This window comes from Lepus europaeus, chromosome 16, assembly GCF_033115175.1.
Source record: "Lepus europaeus isolate LE1 chromosome 16, mLepTim1.pri, whole genome shotgun sequence".
NCBI lineage: Eukaryota > Metazoa > Chordata > Mammalia > Lagomorpha > Leporidae > Lepus > Lepus europaeus.
Genome location: NC_084842.1, coordinates 40,201,084 through 40,222,637, shown reverse-complemented (window position 1 = coordinate 40,222,637; position 21,554 = coordinate 40,201,084). Strand labels below are relative to the sequence as shown.

Genomic DNA, 21,554 nt, shown 5'->3' with positions numbered 1-21,554 from the left:
CATAGTTCTCTTTGTTGTTTCTGGTTTTTTTTGTTTAGGAATTAGGCTTCATAGAAAGAGTTTGGGAGGATACCCTCCCTTTCAATTTTTTTTTTTTTTTTTGAACAGGCAGAGTGGACAGTGAGAGAGAGAGACAGAGAGAAAGGTCTTCCCTTTGCCATTGGTTCACCCTCCAATGGCCGCCGCGGCCAGCGCACTGCACTGATCCAAAGGCAGGAGCCAGGTGCTTCTCCTGGTCTCCCATGGGGTGCAGGGCCCAAGCACTTGGGCCATCCTCCACTGCACTCCCTGGCCACAGCAGAGAGCTGGCCTGGAAGAGGGGCAACCGGGATAGAATCCGGTACCCCGACCGGGACTAGAACCCGGTGTGTCGGCGCCGCAAGGCGGAGGATTAGCCTACTGAGCCACGGCGCCGGCTTCCTCCCTTTCAATTTTTTTTTTTTTGTTTTAATTTTATTTCTTCTCTAATTTTAATTATTTATTTTCTCCTACTAATTTGTGGCCTGGTTTGCTGTTGCTTTTCTAAGTCCTTGAGATGCATTGATAGTTCATTTATTTTGTGCAGTTTCTTGATGTAGGCACCTATCACTGTTAACTTCCTTCTCAACACTGCTTTTGCTGTATCCCATAAGTTTTAATATGATGTATTCATTCATTTCCAAAAATTTTTTTACTTCTCTTTTGATTTCTTCTGTGGCCCAGTGTTCATTCAAGAGTGTGTTGATCAGTCTCCATGTGTGCATATGTTCTAGAGTTTCTGGAGTTGTTGATTTACAGCTTCCATCCATGGTGATCAGAGAAGATTCATGGTGTGATTGTTATTTTTTTTTTAACTTGCTGAGGTTTGCTTTATATCCTAGCATATGGTCTATTCTAGAGAAAGTTCCATATACTGATGAGAAGAATGTGTATTCTGCAACTGTGGGGTGAAAAGTTCTGTAGATTTCAGTTAGATCCATTTGGTCTATAGTGTCAATTAGCTCTGGATGGGAAGTAGAGCAGCCAGGACTCAAATCTGTGCCCATATGGGATGTCAGTATTGCATGTGATGGCTTAATTTGCTGTGCAACAATTCCAGCCCTGCCTTGAGTGTATTTGACAAATTCCTTGAAATGAGATTGTTTAGGCATTAAAAATATTGGCTGTTTTTGATTCAGATTTTGAGAAAGTGATCATTTTGTGATGTTTATGAAAGAAAATTCTTCATGCTTCTTTTTTTCAATATTTATTTATTTGAAAGGCAGTTACAGAGAGAGGCAGAGAGAGAGAGGTCTTCCATCTGCTGGTTCACTCCCCAAATTTCCATAATAGCTGGAGGTGGGCCAATCTGAAGCCAGGAGCTGGGAGCTTCTACCATGTTTCCCGTGCAAGTGCAGGGGCCCAAACACTTTGGGCCATCTTCTACTGCTTTCCCAGGCCATGGCAGAGAGCTGGATTGGAAGTGGAGCAGCTGGGACTCAAACCGGCACCTGTAGGGATACCGGCATTGCAGGCAGTGACTTTACCCTCTGTGCCACAGCACTGGCCCCTCTTCATATTTTTAATCTTATGAAATATTTGGGTAATGGGCAGCCATGCTGAGAACTAAAACTTTGTGGATATAAGGTAGAAATATTGCAAAACCATCTTGTTTTTTCAGTTTATTTTCTGGCTTGTCATTTTTTAGAATTACCACCTCTTTTTTTCTTACCTACTTAATGACTTTACAACTAAAGTTGCAGTTTGAATCGATTGTCCTTGAAAGTTTTGCTTTGGGGGCCGGCGCCATGGCTCACTTGGTTAATCCTCCGCCTGCAGCTCCGGCATCCCATATGGGTGCCGGGTTCTAGTCCCGGTTGCTCCTCTTCCAGTCCAGCTCTCTGTTGTGGCCCGGGAGGGCAGTGGAGGATGGCCCAAGGGCTTGGTCCCCTGCACCCACATGGGAGACCAGGAAAAAGCACCTCGCTCCTGGCTTCGGGTCGGCACAGCACTGGCTGTAGCAGCCATTTGGGGAGTGAACCAATGGAAGGAAGACCTTTCTGTCTCTCTCTCTCACTGTCTATAACTCTGTCAAATAAATTAAAAAAAGAAAGAGAAAAAAAAAGTTTTGCTTTGTCTTTTTTTTTCTTTTCTTTTCTGATGCTTTTTCTTAGGGAGAGGGACTGAATTCATGTTAAAGCATAATGGCAAGTAATGTGTCTAAATGTAAATGTAATACAGCCATACCTATGGATTGTAATCCACAGTTGTTAAACTGCCACTTCTTGTAGTAATGTATTTAGTTTGAAGAGTAAGCAATTAATTTTTACTAATGTCTATCTCGTATAAGTGATTTTACTTATTTTGTTAAAATAATTTAAAAATAACTCATTATAGAATATTTTAAAAGTATAGAAAAAAGTATTCTGACCTTCTTGTTGTCATAGTATAGCTTAAATATTGATCAACTCATGGACAATTTTATTTCATCCTACCCCTTCCTACTTATTTTGAAATTAATCTGAAGTATTGTATTCTATATAGGTGGGTACAAAGACATAGGTGTTTTGTTGTATGTCTCTAAAAGGCTATTATCATATCTCAATATGAATAATTCTTAGGGTCCAATATCTTGTCTTTCACATTTTGCTAATTCATTAAAATTTGTATATCAAATTGATTGATATGTCTGTTAAGTCTTTTTTTTTCCCCCCCCCATGGGTTCCCCTTTCTTCCTGTTTTTTTACTGTTTAAGAAATTAGGACATTCAGAGATCAGCATTATGGTGAAGTGAGTTGTTAAGCTGTTGACTGACATTGGCATCCCATATGAGAGCTGATTCAAGCCCCAGCTGCTCCAATTCCAATCCAGTTCCCCACAAATGTGCCTGGGAAAGCAGTATAGTCCTTGATGATGTTCCAGTTTTCTGGCTTTGACCTGGCTCAGCCCCAGCCATTGTGGCTATTTGAGGAGTGAACTAGTGGATGGAAGATCTCTCTCTCTCTCTCTCTCTATTTCTCTTTATCTCTCTCAGACTCCCAAATAAATTTTTAAAAATAAGTGTTTGGTTTCCTAGTTTGTTTCCTAGTTTTCCTGATTGATTATTTTTTTTAAAAATTCATTTATTTATTTGAGAGACAGAATTACAGAGGGAAAGACAGAAATCTTCTGTCTGCTGGTTTACTCCTCAAATGGCCACAACATCCGGAGCTGGGCCAATCTGAAGCCAGGCGCCAAGAGCTTCTTCCACGTCTCCAACATGGGTGCAGGGGCCCAAACATTTGGGCCATCTGCTACCGCTTTCTCAGGCCATTAACAAGGAGCTGGATTGGAAGTGGTGCTGCCAGTTGCACAGGTGGAGGCTTAACCTAAGCTGTACCACAGTGCTGGTCTCCTCTTTGCTATTATTTAACATGTTTCTCTATCTGTATTTTCTGTAACTTGGTAGTTAGATCCAAAGGCCAAAAAATCTTTTTCTTTTCTTTTTTCAGATTTTGGTGCTTCAATTTTTACAGAGCTCTTGAGTCATTCATGTTATAGATTCAAGGTTTAATGGTTATGATACTATTGTCTTATATTCTGCCTCACTAGTTATAGATAGGAAAGCACATGCCAAACAGGTTGTGATTTATCCAGAATCCCTTATCAAGTTGAAATTACAATGTAGGGTGCATTTGTAAGTACAAAAATATCCTCCCCTGTGAATTTTTTAGTTCTTTTATGTGCTACCACTTAAGTGCTTTTGGTTGTTCAGAGGATCCATCCTGAGCATTTTTCTTGGAACTGTGCGCAGGAATTTTTTAATTTGCCTTCTGCTCTCTTTCCACTTCAGCCCCACCTTTATTGTAATGCCTTTTATTGGCCTGGTAATACCAAATCTGTGTCAAAGTCCTCTGTCACACCTTCCAGTGTACCTTGTCCTTTCCCAAAATGTAGTTGGGAAGCATTTTAACCTAAGTAATGATTCTTTCTCTTGAAGAGAAAATGGTGTCTATGGAGTCCATAAGCATGGTAGATGTGTTTACTTCTGAAATCATAAAAAATGTTCACATTTGTTATAAAATAAATTTTTTCAAAAAACATTAAAATTTGGAACTATAAAAAAAAGACTATACCTCTTCCACCCATGTCTACCTCATTTCTCAGTGATAAGAATTGAATTTGATGTGTCTCATTCTAAACTATGTAAATATAATTCTATATTATATGTACACACAAATTTGATCTTTAAAATTCAAATGTGTTGACAAAATGTTTGTGTGTGTGTTGTAGAACAACCCCTCAAATTAGTTGTCAGTGTTCTTATAGAACCCCAAACTTGGATCAACTTGCCTGACATGCAGAATGCCAATCACCAACGTTAGGTAGTGGAAGAAAGTAGGTATTATTTGGGAAGCACAGAGCACAAGCTGGGTAGCTATTGCTTACTTCCCAAGTTATGGGTGCATCTTCTTACAGATTGACACTGGGGCTGAGAGGTGCACATTCCAAGTTCTAGGTTGGTCAGTTGTGCTCGTGACCTTCCTTTGATTGGTAGTGCCTTGCTTTTATTTTTATTTATTTATTTATTTTTTGACAGGCAGAGTGGACAGTGAAAGAGAGAGACAGACAGAAAGGTCTTCCTTTTGCCATTGGTTCACCCTCCAGTGGCCGCTGCAGTTGGCGCGCTGCGGCGGGCGCACCGCGCTGATCCGATGGCAGGAGCCAAGTGCTTCTCCTGGTCTCCCATGGGGTGCAGGGCCCAAGCACTTGGGCCATCCTCCACTGCACTCCCTGGCCATAGCAGAGAGCTGAGTGCCTTGCTTTTTAGGGAATTTTTACGATGGCCAGGTGGGCTTCAGTTGTTCTGGGGGTGGGGTGGGGTTATATGCAAGTGGTAGTTGCCTTTTGCCTCTGGAATTTCCCTGCCTGTACCTGGAATTCTAAACAAATCTCTCTGGACATTACTGGCCTAGAAGGTTTATCTATTGGATAAGCAAATGACTTCTTGGGTCTGCTGATTAGAACCTTGTAGGGCCAGCTGTACCACTCTCAATTTGCCAGAGACCAGCTCCAGCCAGTCCAGGGGTCCCAAGGTGTGAGAGCTGTCAGCGCTCGAAGAAATGAGAGACATAGCAAGGCATGGCTCTAGCTCTCGAGCACCAGACTTTATTTTTACATAAGTCACGTAATGATTCTTTTTTCTTACAATAAAAAGTCTGTTGTCCATTTTTTTAGAACCATTGACCTTGTATTTTATGTTGCCTCTAAACTCTATGTCTACATCTAGTTACAATTTCTTTGACTCTTAAGGGCATGTACAGAGCGTGGGTTACAGTCATAGACAGGTGCAAGATAATGGGCTGCCCACATAAGCCAAGGCCTGGAGTGTTGTCAAGCTATGCAGAAATTGGCTACACAAAGCTAGAATATCACCTTCCTAATCTAATCTTTACTAGAATCCAACGTTTAAAGCAGGCCTTTAAAAAATATATCCTCTCCTTGCAGTTCTTTCTGGAACTCTAATTTCTTTATTGTACTTATTTAAAGATTTGCTTAGATCTATTCTACAGTTTTGATATCCGCATAGTTGTATCTGTAGCATATATTTAATTGAAGCTTTGATAACATTTATCTTTATTCTGGTGGGAATTATATACCAGGGAGCCTATTGCCTTTTAATTCTTTTCCACAAACAGCTCAACCTTATGTAAAGCATCACCCCTTCTCCTATGCTAGCATTTGATTTGATTAGAATTCTGCAAAGCAGTGGACATTTTGGAGATAATGAGACTAAGCATTCTTCCCTAAAATTAGGAATACAGCAGTCATTACCAGGACCACCAGGAAGCTCCGGCTTTCTTATGCAGAATGTAGTTCCCAACAAACCTAAAACCACCAAGAGGACCTCAGCTGTTGTTCTCACATCTTGCTGAGACAGATGTTCTGCTGTGACCTTGTCAGCCAGACAAAATTGCCTTGGCCTCCCCATCAATTCAGTGAATTCTTTTTGACAAAGGACAGGCAAGGATACCTTGTGGTAAGGGAGACAGAGAAGAGGCTGGGTCTTGCCTCTATATTAGGAACATTCCTGTAGGAGTTTAGTCATATGCAACCATTGTTATGGAGAGGTTACTGTAGTCCCCTCTGGCCCTTAGTGTTGCTGTCATTGTTATTCTTTTTTACCAAGTTGTAGATCAGGAATACCAAGTTAAGAGAGTGCCTATAAATACCTGGAAACCTTATAGCTAGATCTTCTTCTTATGTAAATTCATGAAAAAAAAATATAGTTATAACAAATCATATATGTGTACCATACAGTATGTGGTTTTAGAAAAATCTTGGGGTACTATAAAATACCAAAGAACCGTAAATGATCATATATATGTATATTGAACTAATTTAATAAAGTTAGCTCTTTGTCAAGTCTCCTGGTTTTATTTTATATAAAACTTATTTGAAAGAGGAGGGTAGATATATCCCATCCATTGGTTCACTCCCCAGATGACAATAGCCAGGGCTGGCCCAACCTCACACCAGGAATTGAGAACTCCATCTGGGTCTTCCACATGGAAATCAGGGATTGAAGGGGTTGAGCCATCACAGGCAACCTCCCAGAGTGCTCATTAGCAAGGAGTGGGGACTTGAAGTCAGTTACTATGATTTGGGATATGAGGGGAAGCCTCCAGCCATGTCCTAACTACAATAGCAAATGCCTGTTTTTCCTGGTATAAAAAAAAGGAAACTCCAACCTACTTTTCAGTAATACATGTTAATAGCTACAATCAGGATTAGATAGAATATTCTTGGGTTTGTAATTCTAATCTGTGTTTCCTTCCTGTACCCTGTCTCCCAAATCCCAGGTGGGATTATATAAGAAGCTCTAGTTATCTGAAGTGCAAACGTTTTTGAAATATAGGAACTTAATTTAACCTATACAGTTTAAAAAATCGTAAACAACTAAAATGTACTAAACAAATTGAACAAAATTTCCCTGTTTCCTGCCTTCTGAGTTCTTTTCCTTCCAACTGCAATTTTCATATATATTCTTTGAGTTGGGGTGGACCTCAGAGGTTGTCTCATTCCCGTACTTCAGAAAGGGAGTTCTACAGGACTGCTGAGTTCTGTGGAATTGCTCCTAATGAACAACGCCTTTTTATTTAGTGGCACTGTGTAATAGGCATTTGAGAACTAGAATCTAGAGGAGTCACACCAGAGTTAACTGTAAAATTTTGAACTCTGATCTTAAATGAGCATCAGGGTTTTTCGTTTTGTTTTTGTTTTAATATAGTTGCTTTATGTCTTTATTTAATGAAAATTTCCCGCAGTGATACAGTTGGAGTACTCCACTTTGAAATACTCTTTACTAAAAGTCTTTTTTAAAAAGCACAAAATCTTCGAGAAATATGAAGATAGGAGAGACAGAAAAAAATCTATTCATAATCTTTTTTTGCACAGTTGCTACACACAACAGGTTACTTGGTATGTTGATAATTTTTTTTTTCTTCCTTAAAAGCTGAAGTTTCTCACCAACTAGTTCCTTGAAGGAGGGAAACCAGAGGGTTCTGGAGGGGATTAGAAAGTGAGGTAAAAAACTATTCAACTTCAGTTACTCAGGCTTTTTTTTTTTTTTTTTTTAATCCTCAGTAGAAGCCTTCTGAATGTTTTAGACAATGAAGTATAGACTTAAAATCAAACCGTTGAGAAATCTTGGAATTTTATAGCTTTGGTTATGACTCATATCATTCCTGTATGAAATTACTATTTATATTAGAAAATCTCTCTACCTTATTAGAGTGTTGTTCCCACTTTTCTGTATTAGAAATATAAAAGGGCATTGTCTACCTCTAGAATTTCCTTTCTACATCTCTGTTACTTTATTTCCCTTATGCTTATCTTAAAATCAAAAAGAAATAATGTTTCTATTGTTTTGTCATAGTTGCCACTCATGCTATAGAAGCTACACTGTGAGTGCTTTAAAATTCTCAAACCAGTTTTGTCTGTTATACTTGGAGCTTAGTCATCATCTTACGTAGCAGGACCTGATTAAGAAGGCTGTTCCGCCTCTAAGCCTGGCCTGATTGTAGCCACTAGCAACCAGGCTGCAATAATTTCCCTTTGATGACATCATCCACTGTGGAAGAACCCAGTTGCTTTAGCGAGTGGAACTACAGTTCTAACCCTCATCAAATATGGCATCTCCCTTGCCTGCTGTTGCAGGGGTGGAAGAAATGCCACTGTCTTCTTAAGCTAGCAAGCTTTTTTCTTTCTTTCTTTCTTTTTTTCTTCTTTTTAAAAATTCCAGTCATGGATGCTTCTTCTGATCCTTATTTGCCTTATGACGGGGGAGGAGACAATATTCCCCTGAGGGAATTACATAAAAGAGGTAATACCATCCCCTTGCTATGAATCCTCCTTTGGTATGTTTTGCATGCGGCTGGGCGGTTCTCTGGTTTAAATAGGTTCTTGTTTGTCCTTTAAATACTGCAGTATGTTGTTGGTTGCCCTGGGTTGTTAGTGAGGGGAAAATGCCAGCGTCAGAATGGTTCTGTAGTCCCCGATTGTTTTCTCTGTGCAGATTAATACTGCTTCAGATCACATCGGCCTCCGACTCCATCTTCTGTGTGAAAATCCTCTTTCTATTTAACCACAAAAATGAATTAATCCTCTTTTACAGCTAACCAAAGTTGCGGCGGTTGGCACCTAAAAAGTCATGTTTTTCTTCTTTCAGAAAACTTGTGTTTCCTTTCATTTACACAGAGAAATCTAGTATCTATGTACTGTTATATTTTCTGTGCTACCAGTTACTTTGTAGATTTTATACCACAAAGTAAATTTATAATAAAAACTCTATTTATGTTTTATAACATTTTAAAATGACAAAGATGAACACACTTTTACATTAATATTTTTCATTTAATATTCATTTCAGCTTATTAATGTACTACATTGCTACAGGTATCTTGTAAAATTTGATATGATAAAATACATTTAGGTTAGTTTTACATATTAAAAACAAATGAAAATCAACAGTTAGTGAAGAATGTAAAGGCTTCCAGTACAGATGTAAATCTTGTGGCAGACACTGCTTCAGTCTTCTTAACATTAATTGTATGTTGAATAAACTGCCCATTTTTCATTTTTTTTCTTAAATTGATTATTCTGTAAATAGATTGGCATTTGTTACTGTGGAAAATAATTGAATTTTATAAGCCCTGTTAGTTTTGAATTACCTCATGATATTGCAAACCTTATGGTTTTAATGCAAACTTTTGTTTATGAAGTAAATAAGGAAGTCATGATTTTCTTGAACATATTTATCCCACTTTGTGAGTGCTTCAAGTATTCTTTGAATTCTGATGACGCTTTTTTAAAACTACTAACTGCTATTAATTTAAAAGTTGTAATAAATTCAATAAATATTATTGATTGCATTATGTCTGCTTGATATTATTTTAGACTCTGAACAGTTGTAATATTTATCCTGTAGTATTATATAGTTAGTAAAAGCTTTTTTCTACATTTTGAAAAAAGAACTGTACAAAGATTTATATATATATATAGTGCTTACAGAGTTATAAAATTCCAATATGTTATGTTAGAACCTTTGGAGATATACTTAAAAGCATAAAGAAGAAAATAATTTCTCATTATCTCACCACTCAGAATTTTTTTTTTTATTTTAGTTCTTAACATTGTGATCAAATGTTCTCCTTTTTTCCTATATTCTCATCATCAATTTTCTGTAGGGGTTTTTTAACATAGGAATCAAGGTGAATGAATAGTGACTGTTCAAATGTCACATTATTTGCTAATCAGTAATTAAACTGTGAAACAAAACAGGTTAAATTTTTCTCTGAGCCTTTATAACATCCGTTTGTTAATGATGATAAGCCATAAGACTTGAGCTTGAGAAATTTAAATTCCCTGTGTTGGCTTGACAGTCTTTGCTAGAACTTACAGACTCTGTCTCTGTTTAATATATGCTAATAATAAGAAATAAACCAAAACTTAATTTTTAGAGAGTCGGTGTGATTACTGGTGATTACCAAAATACAGTATTTTTATTTGTATAATATTTTCGTAAATAAGCCTCTGGGAATTGTGCTTAAGGTCAGGCCCATTCTTGGCAGCTCAAATAAAGTTCACATCCCTTCATGAGACCTACTTTATTAATATGTCAGCACTATTTGAAAAGTAACATTGTATATTTATAGTACAAATCAGTCATTTAACAGGCTTGTTTGACTATATTGTCTTATCTAAAACATGCTGTAGTATCCTAGTATCCATGAGTAAGAGGTTATTTGTTTTCCATAATTTATGATCCATTGTAGCCATGGGTCAACACAAAGGAACTGGTGCCGTGAAGATAGGCAGCTAACATAAATCAAGAAAACTGAGTCAGCTTTCCTGTGAGGACAAAACTCCAATGATTAGAAATAGATCTTCAGCATGATAGGGAAGAGACAGATAAAGCATAAAATTGTAAAGGGTATCAGTAAAGTAAACATGGTTTTAATTACTAAATCCTTGAGTGCTAGAACTAGGGAGTACCTTTGTCAGATATATTAAACTTCACACTGTATTGTTTTTCTAGGTAAGATGGTAAATAATGAAGCTTCTTACTTGAATGAATAATATAGAGGCTGGAGGTATAAGCAGATTCAAAGTACGATTAGTATATTATTGATAAATTGGAAATTAAAATTATTATTTTAGAAAGTCATCTTTGGGGTTAAATTTACTATATAGAAACAATCTTATCAGGAAATAAAAAAAATGAACTTGGCTTATTTAGACTACAGAGTAATTTGCTCACAAAATTTAAATAGTTGGAGGGATTGAATTCAATCAAGCCTTATAATGGGCTTGATCCTTTGGGCCTTGAGCTTTCATTTATCCCATGAAGGGTCTTGAAAAATTGAACATTATTTCACTTAAAGTATTTATTGAGCTGTTATGTATATATAAAGCACTGCTAAATGCTGTAGAGAATAGGGGTGGGCATAATAGTAATATTAGTAATAGTTAACGGTAGAACTTTAGTGTTTGCCAGAAACTGTTTTAAGTGCTTTACATGTATTAAATTATTTTAATTCTTATCACAACTTGTGAAGTAGGTCCTGTTACAATTTCTACTTTTCAGTTGACAAAACTGAGGTAAAGAACTATAAAGGAAAAGTTAGGATTCAAACTAGATTTGGCTCATTCTCTAATGAGTGTATAATGCATCTTATTGTGTAGATCTCTGAAATAAGTTACGTTTAAAGTCAGGTAAGGGCATAAAAGAGCTTCCCCAAGTCAAAAAACAAAGAAACAAAATCCCTAGGAAGTTAATACATTTCTACTGAATGGTATAGACTGCATTTTTTTGTGGGACTTCAGGGGAGGAAGAGATAAGTGTCCTTTTGACAAGTGTTATTAAAGTAGGATGTTTTCAAGTACATCCAGGAATTTGATAGGGCAATGCTGCTGGCAGATAAAAAGAGTGAATGAGAGCAAATGCTTTGTATGTTTCTTTCTGGTTAGTTTTGTTATAGTAAAACCAATATAATAGTTTTGTTGTGAATCAGTAAGGGGAATAGTATAGAAAGGTTAAAAAGTGCCAGATTCTAGAGGTCATAACCACCAAAAGGGCAGCTTTGCCATTAAAATAAAGGTTTGGTGTGGGTAGGAGAGAGGGAAGTTGGGGAGGAGTCACTGTTTCACTAAATTTGTATGCATGAAATACATGAAGTTTGTATACCCTAAATGGAATTTTTAAAAATTAAAAGTTAAAAAAATTAAACATTAAAAAAAGAAATAAAGATTTGGGACATTAGTATTTCAAATTTCTGCCCGAAGTCATTGCTTGACATTCACGAGCTCTGTGATGTATTCAAGTAAAGCTTTCTCGTTCCTGTTACGATAGGTGAATTTGATCATTTCTCTGCTAAAAGTATCAATAGTTAGTGTTTTTAGTAGTAGTTGTTTTTTTTTTTTTTTAGTTTTTGACAGGCAGAGTGGATAGTGAGAGAGAGAGAGAGAAAGGTCTTCCTTTTTGCCGTTGGTTCACCCTCCAATGGCCACCGCAGCTGGCGCGTTGCGGCCGGCGCACCACGCTGATCTGAAGGCAGGAGCCAGGTGTTTATCCTGGTCTCCCATGGGGTGCAGGACCCAAGTACTTGGGCCATCCTCCACTGCACTCCCGGGCCACAGCAGAGAGCTGGCCTGGAAGAGGGGCAACCGGGACAGAATCCGGTGCCCCAACCGGGACTAGAACCTGGTGTGCTGGCGCCGCAAGGCGGAGGATCAGCCTATTGAACCGCGGTGCCGGCAGTAGTAGTAGTTTTTGCATGTTATTTGGAAGTCCTGATATAGGATTATATGATATTGCCAGAGGAACAGTCTGTAGGCTCTTTGCAAAGTGATTTTTAGGGCTCAAATCCTATTGTACTTTTCCTATACCATTTATCCAAGCAGAAAGTTAAACCTCTTCCTAAAAACTGATCCATGTAAGTTTTTGTAATTGAAAGAACAAGTAGAGGTCTTTTATTTGGTGTTAGAAATTCTTTATATCCTAAAACAGTAGTATAAAACAGAGCCCTATCACTAAATTTATTTTATGTAGGGGCCATATTGTGTCTTGGAGGTTAAACCGCTGCTTGTATTGCTGGCATCCCATATTGGTTTGCCAGTTCGAGTCCCATCTGTTCGGCTTCCTGCTAATGCACCTGAGAAGGCAATAGAGAGTGACTCAAGTACGTGGGTTCCTGCCACCCACGTGGGAGTTTAGGATGCAGTTCCTGGCTTTTCAGCCTGTCTCATACATGGCTTTTGAGGCTATTTGGGGAATGAACCAACAGATAGAAGATCTGTCATCTTCCACTGCTTTCCTAGGAGCATTAGCAGGCAGCTGGGTTGGAAGTGGAGCAGCCGGGTCTTGAACCAGTTCCCATTTGGGATGCTGACACTGCAGGGGCGACTTAACACCACAATGCTGACTCCTCACCATTACCTTTTTAATCTTTGATTTGGAAGTCTGCTGGTTTTCTGGAGCTTCCACCGTCAGCCTTTTTTTTTTTTTGAAAGGCAGAGACAGAGATCTCCCATCTGCTGCTTCACTCCCCAAATGCCTGCAACAGCCAGGACTGAGCCAGGCTGAATCCAAGAGCCAGGATCTCAATCCAGGTTTCCCCACATGGTGGCAGGGACCCAACTATTTGAGCCATCACCTGCCACCTCCCAGGATGTACATTAGCAGGGAAATGGAATTCAGAACAGAGTTGGAACTCAAACTTAGGCACTCCAATATGGGATATTGAGTGTCCCAAGTGGCCTCTTAACCACTTCTCCAAATGCCTGCCCTCACTATCAATTTTTAACATTTACTTTCTCCTCCCATTCCAGGATGACCTTTTCTTATCAGTGAGGTCACAAAGGGAGAAAAATATACAGTGGGGATTAGACTTCCTGATCTTAATTCACAGAAGCAACTGCATTTTGAGTCTCTGCCTTCCTTCTTCCATCATTTTGTTTTCAAGACTTATTTATTTGAAAGGCAGAGTTACAGAGAGGCAGAAGCAGAGGCAGAGAAAGAGAGGTCCTGCATCTGCTGGTTCACTCTCCAAATGGCCACAAAGGCAGAATCTGGGCTGATCCAAAGCCAGGAGCTTGGAGCTTCTTCTGAGTCTCCCACATGGGTGCAGGGGCCTAAAGGCCTTAAGCCATCTTCCGCTTCTTTCTTGGACCCATAGCAGAGAGCTGGATCAGAAGTGGAGCAGCCAGAACTCGAACCAGCACCCTTATGGGATGCCGGCACTTCAGGTGGTGTCTTTACTTGCTATGCCACAGCACTGGCCCCTCTTCTATCATTTTTTAAAAGAATGTATATGTATTTTATGTGTGTCTGAGGATAGTAGTCTGTAGTATGAGCCTAAATGGCAAAAGACTTCAGAGGTATAGCAAGTCACAATCTTATAACTATATACCCTTTTTTTCGTGTAAAATTGAGTGTTCTCTTTTGACAAAAGACTTGGGCTGATGCTGATGGGAAATTTACTAATGAACTCAGTTTAAAGTTCAGTAATTATTTAATTTTTTTAGTTCTACAGATATATGTTGAGGGTAAGTGGGTGGGAATATAAAGTTTTTTTTTTTAGTAGGAAAGCATATAATTTCATTAATTTTTTCTAGGTTTTTTTTTTTTTTTAGATTATTTATTTGAAGGAGTTAGAGAGGAGAGGCAGAGAGACAGAAGTCTTCCATGCGATGGTTCACTCCCCAATCGTCCGCAATGGCCAGAGCTGTGCCAATCTAAAGCCAGGAGCTAGGAGCTTCCTCCGAGTCTCCCATGTGGGTGCAGGGACCCAAGAACTTGGGTCATCTTCTACTGCTATCCCAGGCCATAGCAGAGAGCTGTATCAGAAGTGGAGCAGCCAGGTCTCGAACTGGCACCCATATGGGATGCGGTGCTTCAGGCCAGGGCATTAACACACTGTGCCACAGTGCTGGCCCCATTTCAGTCTTTTTTTTTTTATTTATTTTTTATTTTTTTTTAATTTTTATTTAATGAATATAAATTTCCAAAGTACAGCTTATGGATTACAATGGCTTCCCCCCCCCATAACTTCCCTCCCACCCGCAACCCTCCCCTCTCCTGCTCCCTCTCCCCTTCCATTTGCATCAAGATTCATTTTCAGTTCTCTTTATATACAGAAGATCAATTTAGTATAAAGATTTCAATAGTTTGCACCCACATAGAAACACAAAGTGAAACATACTGTTTGAGTACTAGTTATATCATTAAATCACAATGTACAGCACATTAAGGACAGAGATCCCACAGGAGGAGCAAGTGCACAGTGGCTCCTGTTGTTGACCCAACAAATTGACACTCTAGTTTATGGCGCCAGTAACCATCCTAGGCTGTCGTCATGAGTTGCCAAGGCTCTGGAAGCCTTCCAAGTTTGCCGACTCTGATCATATTTAGACAAGGTCATAAAAGACAGAGTGAGGATAATAACCAATGATCCTAAGAGTGGCATTTACCAGGTTTGAACAATTATACAGCATTAAGTGGGGAAGAGGACCATCAGTACACACAGGTTGGGAGTAGAGCCATTGGAGGTAGAGTAGAGGTTATGATTACAAAGGAATGAGGCCCAAGTGCACTAGACAGGGTCTAGAACAAAGGACAGAGTCATTATTAGAGGAGCTAAGAAAGGTGCTGTCTAAGCTACAAGTAATTTTTCTGATTGAGAGGCAAATAGAACCTGACAGAAGGGGCTTGATAATAATCTGGTGGGCTTTAGGCCTTGTAAATTCAGAGGCCCAGACCTATCTATCTCTTCACTTGGGGTATATTCTAAGGGAGGTGTGAACCTCCTAGGGGAAGGCACTCTGTTGACTTTCATGACTTGGCTGGGCTGGGAGGAGAGCTGGCCAGGTAAAGGCAGGGGGCATCTCTAACAAGAAATTTACAGTTCTGCCTGCAATGTTGCTGACCCTACTTGACCATACCTTCAGCTGCAGTGGTCACTTTGGAAGTTGGGCTGAGTGAAGGGCTTTTCAGCTTAGAGCCAATAAGATCTGTGGCTCTGACCTGGGCATCCTTCGACTCCAGAGCAGGTCCATTTCCAGTGATCCAACTCTTGGCAGAGCTGCCAGGGCTCTTCACAAGCTGACTTCTGCTGAAGCCCAGGCTTACCACATTGAAAGCCACTGCAGTGGACTGGCCTGTTGGGTCTCCTTGAGGGCAGATCACTGTACAGGTCAGCCATTAATAGGCCTGCCACCCATTGCTTCTGATGCCTAGCTTTCTTTTCCTCCTGGTTTGTGTTAAAGCAGACCAGAGGATGCAAGTCAAGGGAGTGCCCAAGTCCCATCTCTAATCTTCGGTGGCCTGAACTACAAGTCTATAGTCACAGGCATGTTCTGTAGTAGTTTTTCTAAGGTAGACAATGCCCATGAGGAAAATTATATTCTCACTTTAAAACTTTCTTTCCCTTTTGTCTGAAAGGGAGGTTTTTTCTACTTACTGTATACTTCGCTGATGGCGAAGTGAATCTAGCTATGAGATTATTATTTAAGTTCTTATTTTGGCTATGCTATTACAGAAAAATGTTAGCCATCGCTTTTATAAGGTCTAAAGATTAAATTGTGTGTCCTACAGATTCCTTCATAATAGAATTAGTTTCCTACCTTGAAGAGAATAGAGAAATGAAAGAACAAGTTGGGCTTAGAATAGAGAAATGAGGGAGCAAGTCCTAGATCGCTTGCTGACAATAGCAATATCACATGAATACTTAGCAAACCGTTTCAACCACTAGATAACAACTTAAGAAAACATTTACCAGAAGGTCCAATGCCTTCTATAAATTTTAAGAATAATGTATTTGAGAACACCTCTTAAATATCTAACATGGTGTAGTTTGTTTAGCCAGTAAACTTGAGCACAAACATATAAAATGTTTTTCGTTTCTTTCTACCAACACGTTTAAAACATATGATACACAGATTCAGGTCACTCAAATTAAAATGTATCTTTGATTGATTTTAGCAGCTTAAATTTATGGACAATCTTATCTATAAGCCATTTAAAATAAAACTCTTAATAAAATTTCCCCATGTGGACGTACAATATGTACACACATATAATATAGTATAATAGACCAATATAGCAATTTTAATAATAGCTTTTAAAATCTTTAACTCTTTTTGTAGATTACCAATTGATTTGAATTGCTTTTTCTTTTTAGTAACCTCAGTTAACCATACTTTCTCTCAGTTGGTACTCTTAATACATTATTGGCTTCATCTGTTTACAGAGCCATCCCAAAGTACTGACTACAATAAAAGTGGCTGGAAAAAGTCCATAGGAACCTATAGGAGGACAGCTAAATACAGAACCAACAACGCTTTAGTTTTATGAGCAGCAAATCATATATAACTGTGGATGACAAAAGACTTTAAGTCTCCATGTTTAAAATTATAAACTCATCAACCAACAAGAGGCACTTGCTTACTTCACAGTATTTTTGAAAGCACCTGTAGGATTTTACAAGTATTTAACCCTTTAGGCCTCTGGGGCTTTCTCATTAAGATAACTATCATGTCTAGTAACACAAGATCATTAGACATTTTAATTCTCAAACATTTGTATTAATAGCATTTTCCATTATAGAAACTTAAAGTCAGGTACCACATCACATCTTGACAGTCCTTCTAATATAATCCAAATAGACTGATTAGTTGGTGTCTCTATAAGATGAGAGACATAGGTCCTTTGATTTTTTTCATTTGGGCCCAAACTGGAAAAACCAAAGTCCAGGATTTACTGGAAATTTTAGAGACCAGATTGTTTGAAACTTTGATTTTTTGAATGCCTGTCAAGAATGCCAAGAAGGCTCAAAATCCAAAATATCTGGTTGAAATAAGATTCCTTAAAATCATGACATAACATAGACCAAATTTGATCATTGTTACAAGGTGATTATTCAAGTCTTTGAAAATAAGCACATATTTAAATAACCCATAGCTCTTAATAAAAATTCAGCTGTTTTTGAACAATTAGAATTTAACAGACATCAAGAGAACATAATAGATTACTTTAACACATTGCTTTAACAGAGCTTCAGAGTTTAATTCTATGTCAAAGAGAAATTGAGCTTCCTGTGATCTTTTGCTGTGAGGTTTCCTTCCTTTACCTTCTTTCATATTGGTGACCATGTTTCTGTGTTTCTGTGTGTAACACATCTTTAAGCATCTTTTGCAGGGCAGGATGAGTGGCAACAAATTCTTTCAGTTTCTGTTTGCTATGAAAAGTCTTAATTTCACCTTCAATCACAAATGAGAGCTTTGCAGGATATAGTATTCTGGGCTGGCAGTTTTTCTCTCTTAGTACCTGGGCTATGTCTCGCCATTCCCTTCTAGCTTGTAGGGTTTCTGATGAGAAGTCTGCTGTGAGTCTAATTGGAGATCCTCTAAGAGTAATCTGACGTTTCTCTCTTGCACATTTTAGGATCTTTTCTTTGTTTCACTGTGGTGAGTTTGATTACAACATGTCGTGGTGAGGATCTCTTTTGGTCATGTTTATTAGGGGTTCTATAAGCTTCCTGTACTAAGATGCCTCTGTCCTTCTCCAAACCTGGGAAATTTTCTGCTAGTATGTCACTGAAAATGCCTTCTAATCCTTTCTCCCTCTCCATGCCTTCAGGAACTCCTGGAACCCGAATGTTGGGTTTTTAATAGTATCCTGTAGATTCCCGACAATATTTTTTAGATTTCTAATTTCTTCTTCTTTTCTTTGGTTTGCCTGTTTCCTTTCCTGTTCTCTGTCTTCTAAGTCTGATATTCTCTCTTCTGCTTCACCCATTCTGTTTTTAAGGCTCTCTAATGTGTTTGTCATTTGATCTATTGAATTCTTCATTTCATTATGATTTCTCGTCACTATCACAGTTTCTTGTTCCACTAGTTGTTTCATTTCATTTTGATTCTTCCTTAATATTTCATTTTCATGAGAGAGATTTTCTATCTTGTCCATTAAGGATTTCTGTAGTTCAAGAATTTGTTTTTGAGAACTTCTTAATGTTCTTATCAATTTTTTGAGATCCGCTTCTTGCTTTTCTTCGATCTCATCATCTTCATAATCTTGAATTGGGATGTCTTTTTCATTTGGGGGCGTCATAGTGTCTTCCTTGTTCTTGTTAGCTTGGTTTTTGCGTTTGTTGTTTGGCATGTTGGAGATATTTGGTTTCTTCACTGTGGTGTTTTTTCTTGTTACAGTATGGCTCTATATTAAGTGGACTGTCTGCTTTCAGTGGAGCCTTAGAGGCTTGAGATGAGTGTGGACTGAGAGCTGTGTTTGGTTCCTCAGGGTTGAGGGTGTGTCAAAGATGACACTCCCAGGTTAGGTGTGGTAAATCTCTCTTTCTTTTTTTGATTCAAAAGGGAAGTAATTCCACACAGCTGAACGTAATTGGAGGTAGTTAGCAGGCAGATGATATACCCACAGGAGCCAGAGATCGGAAGCTCTTTCCCAAGGACGACACAGGGAATCTCTGATACCCTCAATGTGGGCTCCAGTTCTCCTACAGTCTCCCACTGGGTTACCAAGTTAGATGCTAATCTCCTGTTATTTCACCCCTCCCCCCAGAGTCCGGTTTTTCTGTTAGGCTCAGGGCCGGTGCAGACCTGAGGTCACCCTGCTTATGACGTACGTCCAAAATGGCGCCTGCTCTGTCTTGCTCGCCTTTGAGAGGTGAGCGGAGAGAGAGAAACTTGTGTCCGTATTGGTCACTTTTTTAATTTTTTTCCTCTCTCTCTTCTAGTTAGCCTGGTGAATTTTTCCCCACGGAGTTTCAAGCCTCGTTCCCTTCAGTCTCCTCTTTCCGCTTGCCCGCTGGTGTCTCGGGCTATTGAGGTTTGGCTCACCTCGCGTTCCAGCGCTGGTGTGTTGAGTCTGCCGCTGGTGTCCCGAACTTGGGCTCCCACGCTCTCCACGCAGGTCCACTGTGAATCACTAGTTCCGGAAGAGTTTCCACTGCTGTTTCATCCCCTACTCTTCCTTGACCCTGCAGTATCTCCACTTATATATAACTGTCTCTCCCCCGGACTAATAGTGTGCTCCCTGCCTATTCCACCATCTTGCCCGGATCCCATTTCAGTGGTTTTTTTTGTTTGTTTGTTTGTTTGTTTGTTTTGACAGGCAGAGTGGATAGTGAGAGAGAGAGAGAGACAGAGGACAGAGAGAAAGGTCTTCCTTTTTGCCGTTGGTTCACCCTCCAATGGCTGCTGTGGCCGGCGCATCGCGCTGATCCGAAGCCAGGAGCCAGGTGCTTCTCCTGGTCTCCCATGCAGGTGCAGGGCCCAAGGACTTGGGCCATCCTCCATTGCCTTGCCGGGCCATAGCAGAGAGCTGACCTGGAATAGGGGCAACCGGGATAGAATCCGGCGCCCTAACCGGGACTAGAACCTGGTGTGCCGGCGCCGCAAGGCGGAGGATTAGCCTGTTAAGCCACGGTGCCGGCTGTCATTTCAGTCTTTTTTGAACTTCAGATTTTAGCATGTTGATCATGAAATCAGTTGGGTTGTAACCAGTATTAAAAATAAAAAAAAGGCAGGCGCCGTGGCTCACTAGGCTAATCCTCCGTCTTGCAGCGCTGGCACACCGGGTTCTAGTCCCGGACGGGGCACCAATCCTGTCCCGGTTGCCCCTCTTCCAGGCCAGCTCTCTGCTGTGGCCCGGGAGTGCAGGGGAGGATGGCCCAGGTCCTTGGGCCCTGCACCCCATGGGAGACCAGGAGAAGCACCTGGCTCCTGGCTTCGGATCAGCACGGTGCGCTGGCCGCAGCGCGCCTACCGCGGCGGCCATTGGAGGGTGAACCAACGGCAAAAAGGAAGACCTTTCTCTCTCTCCCTCTACTGTCCACTCTGCCTGTCAAAAAATTTAAAAAAAAAAATGAAAATAAGGTGAAATATCCCAAGTAGTTAAGTGTAATTATATACCAAGTAATAAGAGTAGTTTTTCCTAAACTTTGACTTTACTTTGGGGCATGCCTACATAGTATGTCAGGAAGAAATGTTTCTTATTGTGGGCCATAGTCAAAAAAGTTTTCAAAACAGGTTCCTAAGTATATCCCTGGAGTGCGAATTAACTCTGCATGGAATAAAGATAGCCTTTCTGTGGTATAAGATTAATCTAGAGCAACCTGAGGGTGAAAATAGGGGTGTGTTGTTGTCATGGGTTTTGCTAAAGCAATGGGATGTAAGTACCAGAGCAGCAGCGTGCCCATGACTACTAATGTGGTATGTTTTTATTGCAGCTTCCCAAACAGTATAGGCAAAAGTGGTCTGGAACCAAAAGCAAAAAGGAATATTGATGGTGAAGGTTACATTAATTATCCAAAAGCAGTGCATGCACACATGTGTTTTGGGATTAGGTACCATTTAATAGTGTTAACTTTCTCTAAGAAAAGAATATCCACATATCTTAAAATATGCAAGTAAACCAACCATGAAATTAATTCTTGGGCTTTATTGTATAGTGATTCAGAAATATATGTAGACTCAAGACTGCTTGAACTTGAATCTGTGTTCCTTACCTACTAGTGGTATGACCCTGGGCATATTTCCTAACTCTCTGCCTTGTTTTTCAAATTTATAAGCTCGAGATAACATTGCATAAGGTTGTTGTGAGGATTACATGAACTAATATTAATAGCATACTAAGAACAATATCTGGCACATGTTAAGTACTCAATGAATATTAGTTTTTATTGTTTGAATTAGACATGAGCAAGATTATAGCATCTGGCCTCTGTGTGAGAAAGATATTTTTAATTTGGATGTAGTCAAGTTAATTTATCTTTTGTACTTATTCTTTGGTCTTATATCTAAGAAACGATTGCCTAACCCAAAGTCACGAAGAGTTAGTCTTACATTTTATTTTAAGGATTTCTTGATATTATCTCTTATATTTAAGTCTGTGGCCCATTTTGAGTCCGTCTTCGTGTATGGTAGGGTCCAGTTCTGCTGTTATGCATGTGGCTAGCCAGTTGTCCTAGCATGATTTGTTGAAATGATAATTATTTCCCTTTAAGGAACTATTTCTTCAAAGAATATTGAATAATCTT

The 21,554-nt window shown here is 39.4% G+C and overlaps 1 protein-coding gene across 5 annotated transcripts in view; it reads left to right on the top strand.

Annotated features, from left to right (window-relative positions):
* Positions 1-21,554, top strand: part of CLCN3 (chloride voltage-gated channel 3) — a 100,433-nt gene that overhangs the window by 27,788 nt on the left and 51,091 nt on the right. For 2 of the 5 annotated variants that reach the window (XM_062213518.1, XM_062213515.1), the window contains exon 1: positions 8,087-8,323. The exons of the other annotated variants lie outside the window; for them this stretch is intronic. In XM_062213518.1, the coding sequence (XP_062069502.1) occupies positions 8,245-8,323 (79 nt within the window). In that variant the 5' untranslated portion in view covers positions 8,087-8,244. Of the gene's footprint in view, positions 1-8,086; positions 8,324-21,554 lie in introns of those variants that run through there. 5 annotated transcript variants of the gene reach the window in all.